The following is a 24,277-nucleotide window of genomic DNA, read 5'->3' as shown; positions in this document are numbered from 1 at the left end:
TTAACAATAATTTCCCATTTCATTTGAATCAGAAAACTATGGTTAATAGCTCATGGGGGTGGGGGTGGGGGAATATCCAGGATATTACAAGGTTATTTAAACTCTGAGTGTGTGTAAAATATTTTTTAAATTTCCACAGCTCTGTGCTGTGTGGAAATGAGATGGCATCCTTCTTCCCTGTCCATGGAGTGCACCTGTCCCAAAGACACTAGTCTGCAATCATAGTATATTAATATATTTGTAAATAAAATATATAATACATATGCTCATCTGAATGCAAAACTGAATGCAAAAATTTGATGTGCTCGTGTTAGATTTCACACAGCTACTCTCTACCTGAAATATTATACAGTGCAATGATATCCATTGGTCTTAGAGGTAGGATGAGCGTGCTGCATGATCTGTGAAGGATGGTGCTCTGTCGCTACATCCCAAAAGGAGAAAAGGGGCAGTATCATTTATGATGGGTTGGGAATCAAAGTCCCATCATACTTCAAAGTATGAAGCAGGAGAGGAGCAAGAATGTGGCCACAGAAGAAAAACACAGGCATTACGGAAAGAAACAAAGCCAGCAGTGGATGAAAGACATCTTTTCAACAGACTGAACTGTGCAACAAGAAAAGCATCAGTACATGGATACCTACAGGAAAAAAATATGTACACAATCTGAAAGAGAAAAGGGAAGGTCAGTGGTTTGCATGGAAGAAAAACAGGGAACAGAACAGAAAAGAAGGCGGATATGGTGCCATCAATACTCACAGCCCCTTCACTCCTGAGCAATCAAAGATGGCAATCTCTACATTAGCCTTTGGCTGCCACCTTTATAATAAGCCAGCAAGTTACACCATAGTTTGAAGTTGTTTTAATACCCTAGCTTGTCCTCTGTTTGGGGAGATATTACAAGTCAGATTGATTATTCACATACACGTGGGAATGGTAATACAGAACCTCTGATAGTCACTGTAATGCTTGCATTATTTTTTTTACTTTTATTTTTAACCTAGAGCTTTTAAAAGTGCCCAGGATATCCTTGTTTCCATGTAGTCTGAAACAGTTAAAGTGATATCTACAATAGCACTTTTAATTCTGTTCATCAATTTGAAAGCACTAGTCCTAGATAATATTTTCAGTTTTTAATTTCTTCAAAATAAAACGAAGCAGATGAAAAGAAAGCACTCAAGGGCATGCATCTGTCTATGGTTACTACAACATTCTACAAGCAATACAACTTAAGATGATGTAATATGTTCCCAGAAGTCTGCCTCTATTTTTAAAGAGTACCATTTTCATTAAACATTTGAAGGGCATTTCTATCACACACTGCTATGTAGCTTTTATCCTATGAACAGCAATGATGTAGTCCTCCTAGCCATTTAATACATACTAAGTGACTGCATACAGATAACTATCGATCTTCTTTGCCTCAATATCTTAACCTGCAATTAAATGTAACTGGCAATTGAATTCACATAGTATATACACTTGTAGTGTTAAAAAATAAAGCTTAAAACATGCTTCTAAAGTGACCTCTCCTCTCCTCTCCTCCCAAAATTTTAAATATTCTTTTAGAGCAATCAGAGTGTTAAAGATCACAAGCTGATCAGGCACTGTCTGGCTGGGAAGGGATTCCTGATTTTCTGTCCCAGGCAACCCTCTGATGCAGAAAGCGTCTAGGGAACGACACTGGCAGAGCAGTGCTTCATTTCTTTTACCCTGAGCCCTTTGCTCTTCAATCCCAGTGGACAGGTGGGCGACAGGTGAAGCATACTTTGCACCTTCTTCCCCCAGAGGTGAGGGTGGCGACTTCTGCAGCCAAAGCATTGCCACCCACAAGGGAGACATCTGCCAGCTTTGCAGTACAGCGTCTCTTTAGGAGAAAGAAGTCCTCAGCGGGAAAGGACTGAGGAGGCTGTCGCTGGGAGCAAGAATGGGATGCAGTGGTTGGAATCCTGAACTGGGGCCACCCCGCACTGCAACGTTTTGTTGCTGGCTGACTTGCAGCAATTCATGGGTTAAAGGCTGAACTGTGGTATGGGGACAGAGCCCTGGGAATGAGCACTGGGTCATTAGGCCTTGTCAAAGGTCCTGTGTGGCCACAGTTAAGCCAGAGGTATGAAAAGTGGATTTTAGAATGGAGTACCATTTTTTAAGAGTGAACAGATTGAATATTCTTTGTTTAACCCCCATTGTTTTCGTAACAACCCCAGAAAGTGAAAACATTTTTTTCTGGCACAGTAAATCTGCAGGCTATTTATATTTTTAATACACTCTTTTCAGTATGACTATAAGCAGCAATTTTTAAAGTGTGTTTGTGGATGCATCACAGAAGCGGAAGGAATTGAGCAGTGGCAGTGGTGGGCAGGAGAAACAGTCTTTCCCCCACTGTGCCTGTCCTTCCTGCTGCTCTCACCAGCTCCTCTGGCTGAGGGAGTTTATGAAAGAACAGATGTCATACTACCGAGCTGCTTGAAAGCCAGAGAAACACAGTGAGTCAGAAGGGGCCTCCTAGGCCATGCCTCATATCCATCCTCCATTTTACCAAGAGGGAAAAGCACAGAGCTAGCTCAAAGCCTTCAGGGAGACAAACGCTTCCCTAAAAGATACAGCGACATCTCTCGCTATGGTCTATTCGGACTGGAAGGCCAGGGTCTTAGACAGAAATGTTTCACATCATGGTTTTAATCCAGAGGTCCCAGAGACTGAAGCCAAGACCTTTTCCAAACAAACTGGGGCCTCTAGCACTGAGCTGCAACCTCCCACCCACTCTTTTCCTCCGGGAAGGCCATCCCAGAAGCTGGAACAGTGGCTCTTCGTCATGTTGGGTGAAGCCCTGTCATGCCATGCCTTTCACCTGCACAGCAGCATTTTGTACTGTATTGCTTTGTGAGAGAAACCCTCCCTCTAAGCTTTGCACCCAGAAAAGGACATTTTGTAACTTGCACATGGTTTGTGTATGCATTTTATTGCTTTGCTTGAATTACACAGCCTCTTCTGGTAATAGGGCATGACAGAGTATCACGCAGGGCTAAGATCCACACCTGAGCAATGGACCTACTCAACTCCATGCCACAAAATGCAATTTACATTTTCCAATTTGCAATTTACATGACAATTTACAAGGTTCTTCTCAAGCCAGAATTAGGCATTTGGGATTCTTAGGATGCTAAAATGGTGTGCCACGAACAAATTCTGTATCTGCACAGCATGGTGGAACACACAGGGCTTTGGTATTGTTGGCAATTGTTGGACTTAAAATGGCATCCACTGGTAAGATAGCACGAATACTTCAAAAACCTTCTAAAAAGAGGCTGCCTGATAGAAAAAAATGGGGACAGGAGTACATTCACAGAGAGGAAAACCACCTAAGACTCCTGTTACCTTGGAAATATGACATAGGGCAGTTCTGTTGGATCAACAAATTCCCACCTGCCAGTAATGGTGTTAGGAAACCTACTGATTGGTGCTGATGAAAGTTGAAAGAGTTAGAAAAGGTAAAAACAGCGGCAAAACCCAAAGAATGTTCCCAAACTTGCATGCCTAGAAAAAGAAAAGAAAAAGATAAGCAATGAGTGTGAACGCTGCCATGCTGGAGGTCACCCATTCCGTAATGTTCCTATTTAAGCTAGTAATGCGTTGAATTCGTGCACTTAACCCCCTTTATACTAGAGGCACACAGAGGTTGGCTGAAGAGTTCAGTTAGGCAGACCTGTCCGATTGCTCCATGTCATTTGTGGAAAGAGCAAAACAAGAGGAGGAGTTGTCTGAAATGTATCAAATTACATGTTGCCACTGAAGGGTAAGAAAGGAGGAAGAGAAAGGATGACTGAGTGCATTTCTCCTGGTTTGCCATAACACAGAACTAAGTAAGAACAAAGAACTAACTAACTATGTACACTTCCACAGAAGCGTTTTTTAAAAAACCCAAATACTAGTATTCATTCACTCCTCAATAGGTAGTCAGTCCAGTCACCCATATCAGTAAAACACCTTAATCACAAGTACTACAATGATGCGTAAAAGTTCAAAGAGGCATGCACCTAGAGAGTTCCCACTCCCCTGTACTACAGTATAAAACAGATCTTTGTAACAATATCCACAAATATTTTTGGTTGTTAAACCAGAGGAGAAATAACAGTACATTACCAGAACCAGAACAGCTCAGATACATTGTTTTCTGGATGCAAAGTAATTGTATTGCCATCATGTTCACAGCAAGTTAAAGGCAGAGAAGTGATGAACAATACTAGTGCTAACTTGCTAACTCCAAACAGAGCACACCGTTTTCAAATGGGCTCTTTAATTAAAATACTTGCTTTTTTATGAAATTTGGGGCACAAGTCGGGGCATGGCTGACTGGTGCATGCTGGAAATGATGAGACTCTTTTCTGATTAAACATTCATAGGATCGTGCCCTTAGCCAGTTGCAGCAAAAATGGAGGATTGGATCTAGACTTAGCCACGCTTGCAGTAAAACCATCAAAATCAACAGGCTTCAGAACAGTTATGAATGATGTGTTGTCATTAATTGCCTTATATACTACAAACAAACCAATGCATATTCCAACAATTATTTAAGGGTGCAGTCCTAGGCATGGTTAGTCAGAAAACCACATGTTGGATATTACATGAGCAGAGCCAGTTGGAGCCGGGGGCCAGATTAGATAGTTTGGGAGGACACTTCTGACTTGCTATATTTTTAAAACACAAGGAATCCCCCCCCCCCCCGTTTAAACATGCATAGAACTGCGGCCATAGTCACCCTCTTCCACACACAGCAAAAATACATGAAACCCCATCAGCACTTCAGATCTAGCTTCTCTTTTATACAAATCCTACCCTGCATAAAATCAGGTGTGTTATTCCAAGCTAAACTGTTGCCTACAGTCACGATGATGTTCTACTCTTGTAAAAAAGGCAAAGTACCCTTTTTAAATGAAAACCTGAGTCCAGAGCAGGTCTATTGGAATCAGTGTAATTTATGGCAACTCACTTCAATCCCATTGATTCTAGTGGATTTGCCTTTAAGACCTGCTTCACACATTTACACCCTGTGTAAAAAACAATGGGAGCAAGCAAGTCTGCTAGCTGCTGCTGCTGCCCATTTGCTCCGGCTGCATGCAGGAAGAGCCAAATAATCCACGGACACTCCAGCACTGGATTGTTTGGGCGAGAGTGTCCCTGCATTGTTTAGACCCAGCACAGTTGATCGGGGAGCAGGAATGAACTTGCCCTCCTGCTTCATTCCCGGCCAAGGCGTGGGCCGTTCTGACATCCAAACTGGGCTATGAGTAATCTGGATCCCACTTCAAGACGTTTAAATGCAACAAATGGCTTCATTCAAAACTGAAAGGGCTGCAAACATGCCAGCACTAGGAATGCTCGAATAATGCAATGCCACACAATCTCCCTTACCCCATCCATTATGATGCCACGAAGCGGAACTTGGCACGCTTAACTAACAGCAGACATGGCCCTATGAATTTACAGGTTTCCTAGCACATGTTCAATCTCCTGAACAAAGGCCTACACTGTAGTCTCTCCTACTGAGATGTATGTCCCCAAATAGCTCGATGCTTTCAGTAAAATACTGCCACACAGTGGCACAGCAAAGGGTGGCACTTTAAACAACAAAAGGAGCGCTGCTGTTGTTCCTTTGCACAGCAGAAACCTGAAGCAGACAGCAGTTGTGCTGATCCTTGTCAAATACGAATCACAGTGTTTGCTTACTAAAATTTCAGCTGTGAAGCTATACACCTATCCAGCACCAATATGCGAGGGACACACCATGGATGGAAGAATTAGTTACTTTGCAGTTATAGCGTGCATCGTTTGATGGTTTGCTTTACAGCTGGTTCTAAACGAAGCTCCAGAATCTAACAGTGCAAAATAATAAAAAAATGTTTTTCTTGTACTGCCAGACTAAGTTCTAACACATATGCGAATGTAATGTACAGCTGCCTTTTTATGTTTTCAACATTGACTCACCACTACAGATCGCTGGCATCAAATTACACTGTCCTGCCTTGTAGTTTCTTTAACTACAAGCCCTCTAACCTTCCCCCTCCCCACAACTTGTCCTTTTATTCTTGTAAAGTTTTATAAAATGTTTTTCTTCCTCAGAAACTGGTAACCCAAACCATTTCCAAGTACCATTAAAACCTGTATGTTATATGTTATTATTCTTCCCTCACTTCTTTCGACTGCTGTGATATTCATTCCTCATGTCAAATTCAAGTTATTTTCTGTTACATAAATTATTCCTTTCACAAGGAGGGCATCTGCAAGGCCATCTCTGAAAGGATTTTGGATACCATGTTTGTCTTTCCTTTCCATGTGTTATCAATTATATAATTAAATTAGGCCTAGGCTGATATAATTTTATTTTTATGAATCAGCCAACAGTCCTAATAAAAATACTGCACAAACATTGCAGAAACACAATGCGAATGGCTTAAAACTGGGTTTTGCTGTTTTCAAAATCCATAGTCCAATGGGCAGCAGTATATCGATCACACCGTTTTAGTGCTAAATAATTTTAAGAAGTGACTGCATCCGTGTGCCAATAGTTCCAGAGATTCAAAGCCATTGGCCACTGCTTGAATACCCAGGTGTGTGCTCTGTCGCCTTCACAGCAATCAATCCGCATCAACAGAAGAGGGAGTTGAAGGCCCCAAAGCAAGAGCTTCCCAGCCTCAGAAGCAAATGGCCCACATGTACACCCAGTTTCATTTTGGTCAGGCTTCTTCCTAAGGTATCCAGCAGCCAAAGTAGGCTCAAATATAGTTTGCTCATCTTGAGAGACTATTAAGTCAAGTTCTGAAGATACAGTCTCTCTCACTGGGCTGTGACCTAAGGATCTTAAGCAATGGGCAACTTAGGGGAGCAGAAGCAGCTGAATACAGAGGCAGAATCAACCAAAACTTAGTGCTAACAAACAACGGTTTTACTGGCACAGAAAAGACTGCTTGGATCCTCTTTAGGCTATTTATTTAAAACATTTATAGCCCACCTTTTCTTTTAAGTCCAAGACAGTAATTCCTGGCAGTTGTTCTTGGCACCCTAAAGATAGAACTACGACAGTAATACTCAATACAGTAATAAAATAGAGGATGCATGTTAATATAAAAACCCCAGAGCCAGTGTGGTGAGATCTGGACTGGGACTTGGGAGATCCAGGTCCTAGTCTTCTGAATGGCCATGAAGCTACCTTGGTGACTCTGGGTCATTCACTAGCTCTCAGCTTAACCTACCTCTCAGAGCTGCTACAAGGATAAAATGGAGAGGAGGAGGGTCCTGTTAACAGCTTTGGATTTTTCAAAGTGGAATAAGGCATGATATAAATGCAAGGAACAAATGGATGTATAAATGCATAGTTCCAGCTAGTTGATTAGGAAAAGTGGGTTAGATCTAGGTGCATGCAACTGAGTTGGTGGATGTCAAGTTCTTTGCCCTGCTTCCCACAGTGTCCTCACCAGTCTCCTGAAAACGATGCACAGTTAGGAGATCTTGTTGCATGGAATAAGCTTTGCAGATCCCCCAAAACTGTGTGGTGGAACTTTCTGTGAGTAGAACCTTCCACTTATGGAGGGCAGATCCTGTACCTAACCGAATTTCTGGCTGTCATATTTTTCAGGGATAGAAAACGCATCCCCAGTCAGATGAAATGTATTCTTCCACATAGTAAATTTTAGGTTTTTATGAACATCATCCTCAGATCTGGCTGTTGGGTTCCATTCTTGTCAGAGGAATCATATCCATGCTCCATTACCATCATCAAGCCATGCCCTCTAGCAAAATGTAGGATGTTCGTACCTTCCTAAATTTCTCCATCTGTTTGTAAAGATCAGGATCCAGCTCTTGAGACACATCTTTCATCCACAACAGAGCTCCTCGGTATTCCGTCCGGCATTGCTCCATTCGGTTGACCGTTAACCATGTATCAGAAATGGCTCTATACCTAAATGTTTCCACTTCTTGATATAATCTGCACAAAGGAGTGCGCAATGCCAACCTAGAGGGTGGAGGAGCACACAACAACAAAGCGTAAGTACTTCCGAAAACAAGCTAAATCAACCTTTTTAGATCCCATTTTAAGTAGCAAACCCAAAGGACAAGGAGTCAGTGAAAAGGAAATAGCAGTAAGCTTAGTCAAGATGCAAGCCAAAATTGACAGAAACCTTCAAGACCATTTCAGAGGGCAACACCGAAAACAAAGAGTTGGACCCAGACTTAGTCACTTAGTCACTTTTAGCTTTAGTCATCACTAACTTAATCCCACTACTAGTATTATTCTACTAGTATTTTCACGAGTCAGTGGCAGATAATTTCTCTATGAAAGAATCATGATTGTTACAACTAATTCCAACTATTTTCCAGTGGGTTTCCTGATGGGGTTTTCCTTCTTTTCTTTTAAATTCCTGGAGAAAGTAGAACATATTATCTGAAAAATTCAGCTACAGGCAGACAATGAATGCAACTATTTCACAAACAATACTATGTATAGCATAATACATCACAGGTAAGCAAACTAATTTCAGGACTGCCAGATTTAAATTAAATATAGCAGATGAGTCAATGGATAATTTAAATATAGGTTAAAAATCAGCTTCTGATGAAATGGGAGGGTTAAGAATAATAATGATTCTAGACTTTGGAAATATGACATACACATGTAGAAACCGTTTCCTCCCTGGGAAAGAAACTTCAGCTGATCTCAGAACTAATTTACAGAAACCACTGGATGTTCCAACAGTACTAAATGTCCACCTTTGAAGCATTTTGCTCTGGGCATATTAAAAGCTGAGATTGCCTGTCTTTCTACTAGCAAATAATTGTTAGTTAACTATTTCACTCTCAGAGGCTGAAACCCTCTTTTATAATCCTTAAAATGGTACTGGTATTGGAAGTTTTTCAATCTCTAGTTATGTTTAAATTTAATGACATAATTAACACTATGATCATTTACCCACCTACTCTGAAGTTAATCCCAACGCGTTCAAATGGGCTTACTCCCAAATAAGTGAGCACAATTACATATTGCTGTAATATTCTACAGCAAATGTGGAATATTAAAGCTATCAGAAAAAGTCCTAATTAATTTGCATTATGATGATAACGATTATAAGATGAAGCACCTGATATTTAAAACTCAGATCGAAGTTAAGAATTGTCAGCCATACTGCTAACGGAAAAAGCCTTCAAAGGAAAAGAACCACTTGTAGTTGCTACAATATGGTTTCTATTCCATTTAGAGGTCAAAAGAAAGCAATCAGTTCCCCCAATCAGACCCTGGAACAGCTTCAGTATAAAGCACAGGCTACTAAAATCTTCCACTTCCTTTCTTCTGCCATCACTTACCTGGAATTACTCTGACTCACTCATGCGATAAATTCACTAACCATTCACAGTACGGCAAAGGTGATTTTATCAGAAATCAGAGGAATTCCAGCTGAGGCACACATGGGTGATGTAGGAAGCAAATGGCTGCATTTTTCAGCTACTCATGATGCTATACAGTCATCCTAAACATTACTCTTGTGGGTTCACCTATCATTTATACTAAATTGTAGAAGGAAGGGCCTGGCACTGACTGACAGTGACCCTCATCAGATCCTTCATGGGTGGTGCTACCACTGTAGGAACTTCTTTACTGTTGGAGAAATTTTGACCCAGCCAAGATCTTGTGGGCAATCTGAAGCTGGTAGAGCAACAGTTTCCATTGGTATGATTTGGACAAAGCTGCACTTTACCTAAGCATGGAGGCTATGATCCAGGACAGATGCTCAAAGTGCTTCAAGTACATGGTCTTCGGCAGTGGTGCGGCTATGGCTGGATCTCAAGGCTAAAGTCCAGGACCCTGTGGCCAGTGGGGCCCCAAAACGATCGCTCAGAGCATGAGAAGCAAAGTCCTTTTTAATATCTGTAGTTATGATGGTGCTGTGAATTAAGTGAGTTTGAAATGCAAAACCACCCATGCCCAGAATATATATTCTTTTTTAAATCAGGGTTGGCAAGCTGATAAGCCACTGTTGTAACTCTGCTGGCATCCAGAAACAACAACAGAGCATGAAACGGCGAGATGAGAGTAGAGAGGGGAGAAATATTAGTTCTGTCCTCCATAACTAAACCAATACCTATGGCTGTCTAATCAGGCCCCCGTAAAAACATCAGGTCCAGGGTCTCAATTTCCCTAGCTGCACCACTGATTCCATAAGGAGGAGATGGTTCTTCCCTAAACTGGGGCCAGAATGATTCCCAGATGCTGGAACAAGAGAGTGCCCAGTCCTTCAACCTGCTGCCTAGTGAAGCCCGGTCCTCTACACTCAGCCCTGGAAGAGTGACAAAATGCCTTGATACGAAGGACATGATCAGCAGGGCAACTAGGCGTGGATGCAGAGGAAATGTGGACAAAGCATCCTGGCCTTAAGGCCTGAGATCCCAAGATACTCTCAGAAAGCAGAACTGAATTCAGAAGGGGCTTCCTGTCCAGGAGGAGATATAAGTTCCAGTGGCTCCATCTTCCAGATCGAAGGATGGGGTAACCTTTCCTTTTCTGATTATTCTTCTAGCACTGAGTGAAAAGGTAAAGAACAGGCAGGAAACATGCAAACAGGCTGATCAGAGAGAAGCAGGAAGATGGCTTGCATAGTGGAAGTAGGCCTGGTGACTTCAATATGTTTTGGACTATGGTTCCTATCAGGCCCAGCATGCATGGGACTGGAAATTGTGAGAGCTGCAGTTCAAAACATCGGAAGACTGCCTATCTCTGCTGCATCCAGCTAGACTGCTTGGCCGTGAAGCTCTCATGGGGACCTTTTTGGCCAGTAGCTCCCTGTCTCACTCTGCTCTATCTCACAGGTTTGTAATGAAGATAAAATGAGAGGGGATAGAAATCATAAGCTGGCTTTGACTCTTTGGAAGAAGGACAGGATATAAATCTCATGAAGAAACGAATAAGGGCAAGGCAAAGGAGCAGTGGGGTGGGGGAAAGCTCCAAAGACTCAAAAGCTGACTGACTCCCCAGGCAAAGAGCTCTGCTCACCAAGCTGCTCCTTTTTAGAGGAGCTGCTAGGAAGGGAGAGACAAAGAAAGCTTGGAAACTCATGCGGACTCACATCTAAAAGTATGGCAGGGATGATGAAATATTCCAGACAGGAGGTCTCAATAACAAAGCCCATCCTGTCAAACATACCTTTGTTGAGAAGAAAAGCAGAGGGCCTTTCCTGTAGCTTGCATCATTTTGCCTGCTCTGGTTTTATCCTGAGAACCTTGAGATCGGAGAAATTTTCCTAATTCATTTTCTTCCTGAGACAGAACTAAGAGAAAAAAGAACGTAATCAAGGAAAGGAAAGTTTATCTCTCTCTTTTTTTTGGGGGGGGGGGGGGCGGTGATGGCAGGGGCAAGCAGGGTATTATCACAAGAAACACACAATAACATATTCTCCCTTTCCCTCTCTCACCTTCCTGCTTCAGAATTTCTAATCGACCTTCATTCATCTCCTGCACTTACAAAAGAGAGGATCAAGTTCACTTTAGCACATCCTTTCACAGGCTGAGTGTAATTGTAATGTAATAAGAACTGCAAGAGGATCTCTGAGCTGAACAGGAGAACTTGTTTTGGTTTTTTGCTTTTTTGTTTGAGTAGCAATATAAGCTTGGCGCATCAAATGAAGCAGAGGGCTGTGACCCAAGCACAGTGCCTAGAATTTACCTGGATCGTTTTAGAGTCTCTCAGAGCTCCTTGAGCATGATGCTCAAGTGACAGAAGGTCATCTGGCTCCAGTGATCTGGATGCTTCAGGTCACCCTTTAATTCTATCCCTTCTGTATAAATATTTGCACAGGAATTTGTGGGAGGTGGGGGATCTAATGCTACAGGAATTTTATTTAAGTTAGGAACAAGTTTTACAAGCACTAATCATGATAAAACCATCAGAGGGGCAGAGCACCAGGTCCACATATGTGACTAAAGATGAGGAAGAAATCAGAAGTTTTTCATTACATGCAGGGGCGACTTTCCAGCAGTTTGCTTTTTTAAATGAAAAGCATGTGTAGCAAGGAGAGCAACTTCAAGCAGAGTGTGACAGAGGAAAGGGGCTGCTTAATTAAACGATTGTTTCACTCATGGTGTTTCTCTCTTTGTCAGATATATGATCCCCTCACAGCTTAGAGGTCTAGACTTAAACAGAGACGTAATTGGAAGAGAAAGGGTTAAGTGACACCCCTCCCCCTCCAAATCACATCAGGGAACTTTCCCATGTGTTTTGCATAATACAGTTATGTATCTGTCTTCAAACTCTGCATAAGCTCTATATAATATCACACATGGATATTTCCCTTAGCCATGAGAAATGTTTCTATCATTTTTTAAAAACAGCTTCAAAACTTGAAGATGATCATTTTTGGTCAACTTGCATTCTGCCTAATGTTGCAGAATGCTTTACAATTACCTTAATATTATCAATGTTTTAAGTTTTCATTCATGTATACCAATATTCTCCAACCTGGTTCTTTCCAGATTCCTTGAGACAGAAGGGCCAGCTATGGTCTGTCTGCATCTGGAGGGCACCAGTGTAGGGAAGGCTTTGGTATAGTTATCCAGGAGCAAGCTCTATTGAACTCATAGGATGCTTACTTCTGAGAAGACTTATAGAGGATTTACACAGCTAAACATACTTACAACAAATGCGTTTTTGATATAATTCGATTGCTTTAAGTAAATCCATGCATGTCCTCTGAATTGAATGGAACAGCTGAAATGAAACAAAAATGCAAATCAAATATATGGTCTCTTGAAATACAGAAAGGACACTTTTTCCTAGCTTGGCATCATGTTAAACTTTGCTTGGACTATGAAATCATATTTTCCACCCACATACAAAATCACACAAGTAAGAATTGGCTAATACAAAAACTATAAATGACATGGCATATGAGACAAGCTGATCAAATTTGGTTGTCTCAGAGGCATTTATGGAATCTTATCTGCCAGGGAGTAAATACTACATGTGACAATAAATTTGAGAAGACAGCAAAAGAGAACTACGTGGCATTTTCTATTTCACAAAGCATTTCTTTCCTTCTTTTATAACAGAGCTTACATAAACAAAAATTCTTTGAATTGTCTTATCATCCACAATACAGTAAGATTTCATGTAGGCAAATCTTTGCTTTAATGTGAACAACAGCGAAGCCTGATGTTACCTATACTAGAAGGCCAGGACCCTCCTATTCTGTCACAGTAAAACTTTAGCAAGCTACCACAGAGACCCAATTTAGCTGAAAATACATGCTGTAATCTTTGGCTCAGAGGTCACTGAAGAAAAAAAACAATAGAGGAGCACGGCGCAATCAAGGACTATCGTGTAGTAAAAAGTGAAGGTTGTTACAGACTTATCTCTGTTTCACACATTTCACCATGGTTTATCACCAATGCACACTTGACATGAAACCACAGCCACTCCTGGATCTTTCATGAGCGTACTCTGTATTGCTACAATGTCTGGAAACATACTTATCCTTTCAATGTGCTTAAAACAGAATTTATATTTACCCTGGAAAACAACATGCAAAGTAACCTAAACAACACAAAACAGCCACCCACAGTACCCAGATGTTAAATGACATGGCTATAAAGGAAAGGAAAAGGAGGCATTAATTCAGAAAGTACGGCCTTCTGGATTGTGAGCAACCACAAAGGCTTTCCAAAACTTTTGGCTTTCCAAAAGTCTTCTAATTCCTCAGAATACTCCAGCCTTCCCTGCTTGTTGGCCCATATATTTTGAGCCACCTCCCAGAACACTGTATCATGACACCTCTCTTACTTCACTGAAATCACGCATCAAAACCCACCTTTTACCTGAAGCCTTTGGCACAAGCCACTGCTCCTTAACTCAGCCTGAAGCCAAGCTTAAATACATGCATCTCAAACAATTGCACACTGTTCCCCTGTTCACTACCTTCTTCCTTTGCCTCTGTTGTTTCCCCAGTGATAAGATTCTAAGCTCCTTGGGGTAGAAACCTGTCCTCTTGCACTCTGTGAAGCACAATGCACACTCATGACACTATGGAAAAATGTGTGAAAGAGTTCAAATGAAACAAGTTCAGGATATCAGACCAACATTCCAGAAGTTTTTATGCTTTCTTAAAGCACAGTCCCAAAGGTGTTGTAACAGATCTAGGATATGTTCTTTTCCACTGAAGTACAGTCAAGTTTGCAGTACCCTTTAGAAGACATTCTGTGCAAGGACTCTGACGGAACAACTTCTCAGAGGTGTAATTAAGGTCACATGCCAAAAGTAAATATGTTTTTACATTTGCTTCCAAGCAGGAAATAGGCCAAGAAGCAAAAGATCAAACTAACAAATTTTTCAGCAAGGGCATTTATTTTATCTTATTTTTAAAATGTCTCAGTACTTGTTAAAAGAAGCAGATTTGTTTCTTTGAAAGGGGCCTTTTAAAAGGTTACCATGTTAGCTTAGCTAATTCTCTGACTATACTGTATACCAGCTGTACCCCAGGTGCTGTTTACCTGTAAAGGAGATGTATTAAAATCAGCTCATTTTAACCTGTATTTACAAGGAAAAACTTCAACTTTGGTACACCAAAGTGGGAAAAAAGGTAATGGCTAAGAATACAGACTCCCATAGTTACAATCTCGTATGCAAGAAGAACTGCATTGTAATCCACTGATTTATTTTTTACATTTGTATCTTGCTCTTCTCCAAAGGATTTTAAGGTCACTGTTTTTTTTTTACCACCCAATAAGGTGATTTACTCAACAGATATTACAATTGCATGCATGTAGGAGGTTGCTGTACAAAAATTTGGTCTGGGGTAAGAAATGAAGCAGGAGAACTTGTAGAATTTTGTGAAACCAACAAGCTGTTCACTGCAAGCACAGACTCCGACCACCTGTTCAGACAATTGCATACATGGACTTCAGATGGCCAAAACAGGAATCAAATAGATTATGTAACTGGAAACAGAAGGGAGAAAAGCTGTATTCTTGCTGCCAAAAAAAGACCAGAAGCAGCCTGTGGCAATGCTCATCAGTTAATTTCAAAAATCAAACTCAAGCAAAACAATATCACCAACAGAAACACAGTGCCAAAATATTACTTAAGTAATATCCCCAAAGAATTTCAAGTCCACATGAAGAACAGATTTGCATTGCTCAATTTAATTGACTGTGAGGCAGAGGAACTGTGGACTGAAATCAGAGACATTATTAAGGAAGAATGCCAAAAGATGATTCTTGTAGTAGCAAGAAAGGAAAAGCCTATAGGGATGACAGAAGGAACACTCACTGTCCTGTTGCAAAAGAGAGGCGAGAAACAAGAGGAGACAGAAATAAAGTCAGAATCCTGAATACAACTTTCCAGTGACTATCACATAAAGACAAGAAGAACTATTACAATGATCAAAGCAAAGAAATCCAAGAGAGCAACAAAAGAAGAAAAACAAGAAACCTTTTCCAGAAGATCCAATAAATAAAAGGGAAATTCAAACCTAGATTAGGAACACTAAAGGACAAACAAGAAAACATACTATCCAACCAGGAGAAAATAAAGAGCAAGAAAATATGCAGGAAAAACTGAACTGAAGAAATGAAAGTATGACAAACTTCTTCGAAGTGGAATCCTATGATGAAGGGCCTGCAATATTATAAAGCAAAGTGAAAGCTACCGAGTGCACTTTCAAAGAATAAAGCAGGTGGAATAGACAAGTTACCAACAGAACTATTCCAAGCGGCAGGAAACAAATCAGTCCAAATCCTAACAAAAATATATCAACAATATGGAAAACAAAACAATGGCCCACAGACTGGAAATGTGCAATGTATATTCCAATCCCCAAGAAAGAAAAAACAAAAATGTGCAACAGCCATAGGATCATTGCATTAATCTCTCACATAAGCAAAGTGATGTTCAAAGTGTTGTAACAAAGAATACTGCCCTACATGGAGCAAGAAATACTGACCATCCAAGCTGGATTCTGAAAAGGAAGAGGCACTAGAGAACATATTGCAAATATATGCTGGCTACTGGAGTACACCAAAGAGTTTCCAAAAATGGTCAGTCTATGCTTTATACACTACAGCAAAGCCTTTGTCTGTGTGGATCATGAGAACCTATGGAAAGTCTTGAAAGAAATGGAGGTGCCTCAGCACTCGATTGTCCTGATGCAGAGCTTGTATCACAGGCAAGAAGCTACTGTGTGGACAGAATAGGGAGAAACAGAAAGATTTCCCATAGGCAAAGGTACCAGACAGGATGCATTCTACCTCTGTATTGTTCAATCTGTATGCAGAACATATTATAAGGAAAGCTGGATTAGAATCAGAGGAAAGCATGAAAATTGGCAGAAGAAACATCACTAATTTAAGATATGCAGATGATACCATACTACTACTGGCAGAAAGCATCAATGACTTGAAATGACTCCGGATAAAAATGAAAGAAAAAAGTACAAAAGCAGGACTGCAGTTGAATATTAAGAAAACAAAAACCATGGCCACAGAATAATGATAGAACTTTACTGCTAATAATGAAGAAATGGAAATTATGAAATATGTCACATAGCCTGGCTCAGTCATCAAACCAAAGGGAGACTGCAGCCAAGAAATTTGAAGAAGACTGAGACAAGGAAGGGCAATGGAGGAATTAGAAAAGATCATCAAGTGTAAGGATGTTTTACTACAGACCAACATCAAGACCATCCAAACGATTGTATTCCCAATCAATGAGCATGAAAGCTGAACAGTGAAGAGAGCTGATAGGAAGAAAACTGATGTATTCCAAACAGGGTGGAGGAATGCTTTGTGAATACCATGGGCTAACAGAAAGACAAACAGGTGGGTCCCATGGCAAATCAAGCCAGAGCTTTCCCTAGAAGCAAAAATGACAAAACTGAGGCTGCCATATTTTGGACACATCATGAGAAGGTACGACTTACTGGAGGAGACAATCATGTTAGGGAAAGTTTAAGGCAGAAGACAAAAGGGAAGACCAAATATGAGATTGGTTGAATCCATAAAGGAAGCTACAGCCTCCAAGTTGGAAGTACTGAATGGAACCACCATGGATGTCTTTTAGGGTTGCCCTGCTGGTGACAACTTAATGGCACATGACAATGACAACAACAACAACAACAACAAATTACAGGGGTTTCCCTTCCAACAGCAGTTCCTCGTTTAATGCCATCTCCCCTTAGCTTTCGGTAAATTTGAGAGCGGCAACAGGGGCTGCAATGGGAAGGGGACTGAAAATGGCTCTTTAGATCCTAGGCAAAGTTTTGGGACATCTTTAGAAGTTTTTTTTTTTTTTCTCCCACTTGTGGGGAAATGTTTGGGCTTCCATACATACCTCCAGTTTTGCATCCAAATCTGCATCCGAGGCCACTACATGTTCATCCTCCTTCTTCCCCGTGACTTTGATAAGAGTTTGTTTTGTTTTCCAATATTTCTGTTGCATTTTGTTGACCACAGATTTTTCCTGGCCTTGGGCATAACGATCATAAAATTCCCTTGAGTAACTACTAGAAGACAAAAATCCAGATGAGATAAAATGATTTAAGAGATATGTTGCAAATCGTATCACCCTTCAAATAAACTGTATTTGATAAAATAATTGGGTGTGTATTTACACTCCTTGAAGTTAAGTTTAGACCATTTTAAGAGAACTTGCATTCTCCTAGCTCATAACTCCATTGGCGACACAGATTTAGAGATAGACAGATATGAACAAATTTACTTACTATTTGTGGCCATCCATGTTCTTTAAAAAAAATCTTCAAACACTATGAATAAAGGGAAAAAATACAATAGTAAAAAACATTTACTATTATTACCCATTCCAAGCAGAAGTTAAAAGTTAACACAATCATTTGTTAAACTGAAAAAGGTGTATATTATGTCAAGTGTTCATTCAATTCAATACAAATGCAACACACTTCTGAATGAAAGCACATGTCTTCTGGAGCCTGCACTGGAAGGTCTGAGGGCTGATTTGTAAGAATTCAGAACACCAATTATTACCCCTACCCTAGACCCACACAGTATTTCAGGGATGATTCGAATATGCACCCTCTGCTGTGGTATATGGTTCTCTAGCCGAATAATTTTGGACTTCCTTTCTCTCCATGGTGGCAAGTTTTAATTCAGGGTGCCATTTCTGATGTTACTTAGAAACTATTATTTAACTACATATTTTCACTTCCATTTTCAGTTCATACCTTCCAAAAACTAGAATCATGATTTTGCAGGGCACAATAAGCACAGCTCTACTTTTATTAATGGTCCAATTCCCACTTCCCTTTCTATAGAGGAATTATATTGGGAAGCGAAGCACCTTTGGTGGAATGCAATATACTAGGTATGTGTACAAGAAACAAATTGTATCAATGAGGTCTTCTGAACATTCAGACAATATAATTTGCTATCAGAGGACTCAGGTAACTGTTATTCATAGTAAGCTTAAACCATACTGATGAATTGCTGCTCATAGAACTGCTTTGAAAACTGTTTCTTCTATGTTTTAAGCAGATGCACACACTCTGCTGGTAATGATATAATATGAAGCCTCCAGTATCATAGCAAATGGAAACAGACCCTCTAAAAAGGCTTAAAAGATTCTATCATATAGAGTCCTCCCTATCTTTATAAATATATATTTTGATTATCCCACATCACATACTTGCAGGCACAGATGCTATGCCAGAATGTTACTGTATCATTATTCTTATTTATATATTATCAACAGTGTTCACTTATTCATTTAAGCAGTATCATTTGCACAGAACCTGACAAAATAAGGGTGTAATCTGAAGGAAGGAAGGAAGGAAGGAAGGAAGGAAGGAAGGAAGGAAGGAAGGGACATTCTTTGAACTCCCAGCATTTCCAAGTCAGCACTGCTGTCTGGGGAATGCTGAAAGCTGTAGGACATAGAGATGTGTATTAAGATATGTAAAAGAAAAAGAAGCACATAGACAGACCCAATCAAAGCAGCTTACAATCAAAAATTTGCCACTGGGAGAAACAACAGAGGAGCAGAGCAAAGTGAAAGAAAATGGTAACAGTCAGACAAAATTATATATGTGGCTAAATTACATCCTGCCTTTCTTCCTGCAGGAACCTCAAGCAGGCTTATATAACCCTCTTCTCCATTTTATCTGCACAACGGTCCTGTAAGGTAGGTTAGCCTGAGAGTCAGCAAATGACCTAAAGTCCCCAGTGAACTTTATGACCAACATGTACACTGACGCTTGTTTAGAGCTGAGGAACATTTGAAAAACATGGGTTGGAAGAGATATAATTTGTCTTTAGTGTCTGAAGTGGTTAAAGGTAGAAAGGAAAAAACAATATGCCTTTCACTTGAAATGTGAGCCAGAGAAGTGATACAGCATAAACATACTGTGCTAACAGAATGGCGGTTCCTACTATCATTGAAAAGTGAATACCAGGGCAGGTTTCAGTGTTATATATAGGAAGGTCAGTAGCAGCTGATTGGAAAATGGAAGAACATTCTAAAAATGCTTATTATAGAAGTGACTGGAATAAACATCCCAAAGCTGATTGGGTGAAGGGTTTTGACTGGATCAAATGTAAGGAGCTATTAGGAGGCATCTGAGGAGTTTTGGGGGAGAGTCTGTTAGGAAGAAGTGTTTTGTGGGAGGCTGGGGAGCCTGAGGAAGGCATTGGCCAGGAAAAGGAACAACCACAAGACTGGGAAGTCAATTTAAGAGCTGAACTGAGGTCAGCAGGTAAGGAGAGGAAGACTTTAGCATCAGCTTGAGGAGGAAAGGCTTGTGCCAGCAGGTGGCAGTGGTCTGAAGTCAGAGCAGCAGGCAGGCAAAACTTAAGACTTCAGAGGAAGCCCTGTAAATGGTCATGAGGGTTCTAGAATGTTATCAAGCTTACAACAGAGAAGACTGCTAAGACTTTGCCTGGATATAACAAGCAACAGTGGTAGGAAGAACTCTTAGAACACACTATGTTGATAATACTTCCTAATGGTTGACTATCACAACTGGGTTTGCACAACACAACAAGTGACCATGGTTTTGTAACACTGGTTGTTTGTCTTGTTATGCAAACCCAGTCACTGAGTTTACTGGGATGGAGCCTGATAGAGGAATTGGCTTAGGTTGGTTAGAACTTGCATTTTTTAATACCTGGACAAACATAACCATAACTGTTTACAGATTTTTCTAAACTATATCAATACTGAAACCTTGTTCTTAAAGTAACAAAAATCTTTGTTTCTTTTATAATAAAAGACTATATACTTTTGTTTACTTCCTCGTATGTCTGAGTTGTTTTTCTCATTCCCAATGACCAGCTGCCTTAGGAAAAAAAGGTATCTTAAATAAGGATGTGTAAATTCATGGTGGCAGCAGACGTGAAGGGTGTGATTGCCCAGTGGCACAGCATGATCCTCAGTTGTTGGCCATATAGCAGCAGAATTGTCCACATACAGCAACAAGCACACCAAGGCTTGATTGCAGCTGGGAAACAGGGGGAAGATATGACATACTGAACTGAGAATCGGCATGGCCATCAGCACATTCAAGCCCCTACAGCTGGGGAGGAACCAAAGCCCATTGCAGGAGTACATGCTCTGCATGCGGATGGTTCATGGTTCAGTCTCGGCAATCTCCAGTTAGAAGAGTCAGGCAGCAGGAGATGAGAAGGGAACCTCTACCCTTAACCCTGAACTGCAGCTGCCAAGCAGAGAAGATACTACTGCGTTAGGTGGACAGCTGATCTGACCTGGTACAAGAAAGCTTCCCATGTTCACTTCCATTTGGCTCCGAAATTGCTAGTGAAAGATGGTAAACCCAGGTTCGTAATCAAGGACAAACGGAACAGGGAGCTGCGACATTATGATGTATAACTTTACAGACACATCACCACATTCAGCCTTTCTACTTGAAAAATAAGTACACATTTTGAGACGTATACATTAATACCAAGGGATTAACTTTATGTCTCCTATCTTTCATCAGATAGACATTTAACCTGTGTGCATAAATGTATATGCACAACCACAATATTTCTGAAAGCTTTGTATGTTTTCCATTATCTCTTGTCACAGTGAGACACATGCTGACAGTTTTGCACTGAATCCCAGCTGTTGCACTGAAGCCATGCATGGATACTGACATTCTTCGCATGTTATTGATGAATGATATCATGACAGTTATTAGGACAGTGACACTAAACTCTGAACAGATAGAAAAATTGGCTCTGAACTACAGGGTTCACATTCAATCTCATGGGAAAAGGTAGAAAGCGTAGAACACACAATTATCTACTGCCATTATCTAGTGCGTAATTGGCATTCTGATTCTTAATTTCATTATAATGCACACACTAGCATAAATCAGATTACCTATCTGTTTGCAGTAGCCCTTCCAAAAGAAAAATGATTGTTGTTGTTACATGATTTGAAAAATGATTTGTTGATTGTTACAGCAAAAAACAGCTGGCTAATCAGGCCAGGACAAAGGGCTGGGTCCAGTATTTGTCTCCTGTAGACAGAAGGTCTCCACCCAAGTAAAGTGCCTCTGCCCGAGTTTGGGAGATCCCTCCTCATCCCCTGCCCCCCAGTGCCTTTCATTCCATACACTTGCCTCACCCTTCATGCAGGGCTTCGGGGGCTGGGAGGCTACTGTGGGGCAGGGAAGTCAGCTGCCGCCAGCCCAGCTGCATATGCTTTTGACAGAATCCAATCCAAGTGATACATTTTTAAGATAATGAGACATAGATACATATACATGAAGAAAAGGCACAATGTCTTTCAGCAGAGACATTGGTTGGTTGGTTACCCTACAACATAAGGGACGTTGGGTAATCTACAACCAACAGGAGCTCACTCTGGCCCAGTTCACACATAATGGCAACACATTTAAACACCAGTCTGCATTTTATGAAAGTAAGCCGCTTGTCTCTACAAGCCTATGGTCTGCAACTTCTGCGGCGTGGTTCCCACCCAATGGCCTCCTTGTTCCCCCTTCCATGATTAACTGTGCCCAAGCAAATGCCAAGAAGAATGTAAGGCCTGTTCCTCATTACACACAGACACAATGCATGCATGCACACAAACACACAAATAGGAACAATCCAAGGGGTAATGCAGTATTTGAGTAGGCCTTAGACTAGTGATGGTGAAACTTTAGAGACCGAGTGCCCAAACTGCAACCCAAAACCCACTTATTAATCTCAAAGCGCCAACACTGCAATAAAACCTGAAAACTGAGGTTTTAGTTGAGAAAAGACAACTCACCGCCAGTCCAAACAAATATAAATATATCTTTGGCAGCGCACTGACCGGCCATGTGAAAGCTCAGATAAGCAGCAGCTAATGAGTCGCAGTTTCTGACATCAAAATACTCCTTTCCGAGCATGCGGGTGGCCCCTATGTGCGTTGTAATCTGATACTCGGCTGCTAGGGCGATGCTGGGGCAACCTGGCTCACATGCTGACAGAGAAGGCTCTACTTGCCCGCTGTGGCATGCGTGACATAGGATCACCACCATTCGCCTAACCCTACACTCGTGCACACCCCTAACCCTAATATAGGGGTAAAGTTCCACAGAAAAGAGGGCGATTTTGAAAAAGCCTTCCTGGAGTAGCTTTTTCAGCACAGCTCAACATTTCTGCTCAGTCTAAACACATTCCAACCATCAAAACCATGCCAGGACACCTTGTTTTACTAACCCTAACCCTGCCCTGGTGCACACCCCTAACCCTAATATAGGGGAAAAGTTCCATTGAAAATAGGATTTTGAAAAAGCCTTCCTTGGGTAGCTTTTGCAGCACAGCTCTACATTTCTGCCCATTCTCAACACATTCCAACCATCAAAACCATCCCAGGACACCTCCTATTTCTCACCATAACCCTACACTGGAGAACACCCCTAACCCTAATATAGGGGTAAGGTTCCATTGAAAATAGGAGGATTTTGAAGAAGTCTTCCTTGGGTAGCTTTTTTGGCACAGCTCAACATTTCTGCCCATTCTAAACACATTCCAACCATCAAAACCATGCCAGGACACCTCATTTTTCTAACCCTAACTCTGCCCTGGTGCACACCCCTAACCCTAATATAGGGGTAAGTTTCCATCAAAAAGAGGGCGATTTTGAAAAAGCCTTCCTTGGTTAGCTTTTTCTGCACAGCTCATCATTTCTGTCTATTCTAAATACATTCCAACCATCAAAATCATACCAGGATACCTTGTTTTTCTAACCCTAATCCAGTGATGGTGAACCTTTTAGAGACCGAGTGCCCAAACTGCAACCCAAACCCCACTTATTTATCTCAAAGTGCCAACAGTCCAATAAACCCTGAATACTGAGGTTTTCATTTAGAAAAAACAACTCACAGCCAGTGCACCCTAACATACATACATACATACATACATACATCCTTGTCAGTGCACTGACCAGCCATGCGAAAGCTCAGACAAGTTGTAGCTAATGAATCGCAGATCGTGATGTCAGCACCTGGCGCTGCTACTCCTTTCCGAGCATGCGCATGGCCCCTATGTGCGCTGTTATCCAATGCTCAGCTGCTGGGCCAATGCTGGGGTGACTTGGCTCGCGTACCAAGAGAGGGCTCTGCATGCCTGCTGTGCACACGTGCCATAGGTTTGACACCACTGCCTTAAACCATCTTGATTTTCTCCCCACTGAACAAGGCAAGATTTGGATTTTGCAAACATGGTTACTTTGTTCATGCAACCAGGCTGCCCATCAGCCAAGTAAAAAATAAAAAACCTTCTTACAATGACTTGAATAAATTGGGGCTTGTCAGTGGCATTAGGTTGGCAATCACCAAGGTAACATTAAAAAAAGAAAAAACCTTCCAAAGTATCCAATATTCTGTTTACAATTTTCAGTTAGAACAATTGTAATCTGAAAACCCTTAGTTCTCATCATGAATAATTTTCATTGTTGCTTTTCTGCTGCAGGAAAAAATTAGTGAAGAAGGTTAGCATTCAGCCGAAACCTCAGTGAATGTAGAGATCTCTCTCCAAGAAACATCCTCTGAAAATGGGCATTGTCTCTTGCTCCTGCGATGACATAAGACTTTCAATTTCCAGAAGCTTCTGGTGCTGTCCAGCACTGCTGCTACAGTTGTTTGAACCTCCCACTTATACTTATGTTCCATCATAACCAGAAAACTTGACACTAATAATGGTGCTTTATAATTGTATACTTTTATTTCCACTTCAATTTAGGAAATACATGGCTTGCTTCACAGACTAGCAACAA

At 41.0% G+C, this 24,277-nt stretch overlaps 1 protein-coding gene across 6 annotated transcripts in view; it reads right to left on the bottom strand.

Moving 5' to 3' along the window:
- The window catches only part of ICA1 (islet cell autoantigen 1), a 69,092-nt gene that overhangs the window by 34,911 nt on the left and 9,904 nt on the right, over positions 1 to 24,277 (bottom strand). For 4 of the 6 annotated variants that reach the window (XM_044428850.1, XM_044428854.1, XM_044428853.1 and 1 more), the window contains exons 2-6: positions 17,757 to 17,798; positions 17,366 to 17,537; positions 12,679 to 12,751; positions 11,192 to 11,315; positions 7,813 to 8,011 (exon numbers count right to left, since the gene is read on the bottom strand). In XM_044428850.1, the coding sequence (XP_044284785.1) occupies positions 7,813 to 8,011; positions 11,192 to 11,315; positions 12,679 to 12,751; positions 17,366 to 17,537; positions 17,757 to 17,773 (585 nt within the window). In that variant the 5' untranslated portion in view covers positions 17,774 to 17,798. Of the gene's footprint in view, positions 1 to 2,583; positions 2,589 to 7,812; positions 8,012 to 11,191; positions 11,316 to 12,678; positions 12,752 to 17,365; positions 17,538 to 17,756; positions 17,799 to 24,277 lie in introns of all 6 variants that reach the window. The other 2 variants (XM_044428855.1, XM_044428851.1) reach the window with 2 other exon arrangements.

The sequence above is a fragment of the Varanus komodoensis genome, unplaced genomic scaffold (genome assembly GCF_004798865.1).
Source record: "Varanus komodoensis strain SLA01 unplaced genomic scaffold, ASM479886v1 scaffold2, whole genome shotgun sequence".
Taxonomy (NCBI): Eukaryota; Metazoa; Chordata; class Lepidosauria; order Squamata; family Varanidae; genus Varanus; species Varanus komodoensis.
Note: the sequence above shows the minus strand (reverse complement) of the source record. Positions and strands in the feature narration are given on the sequence as shown.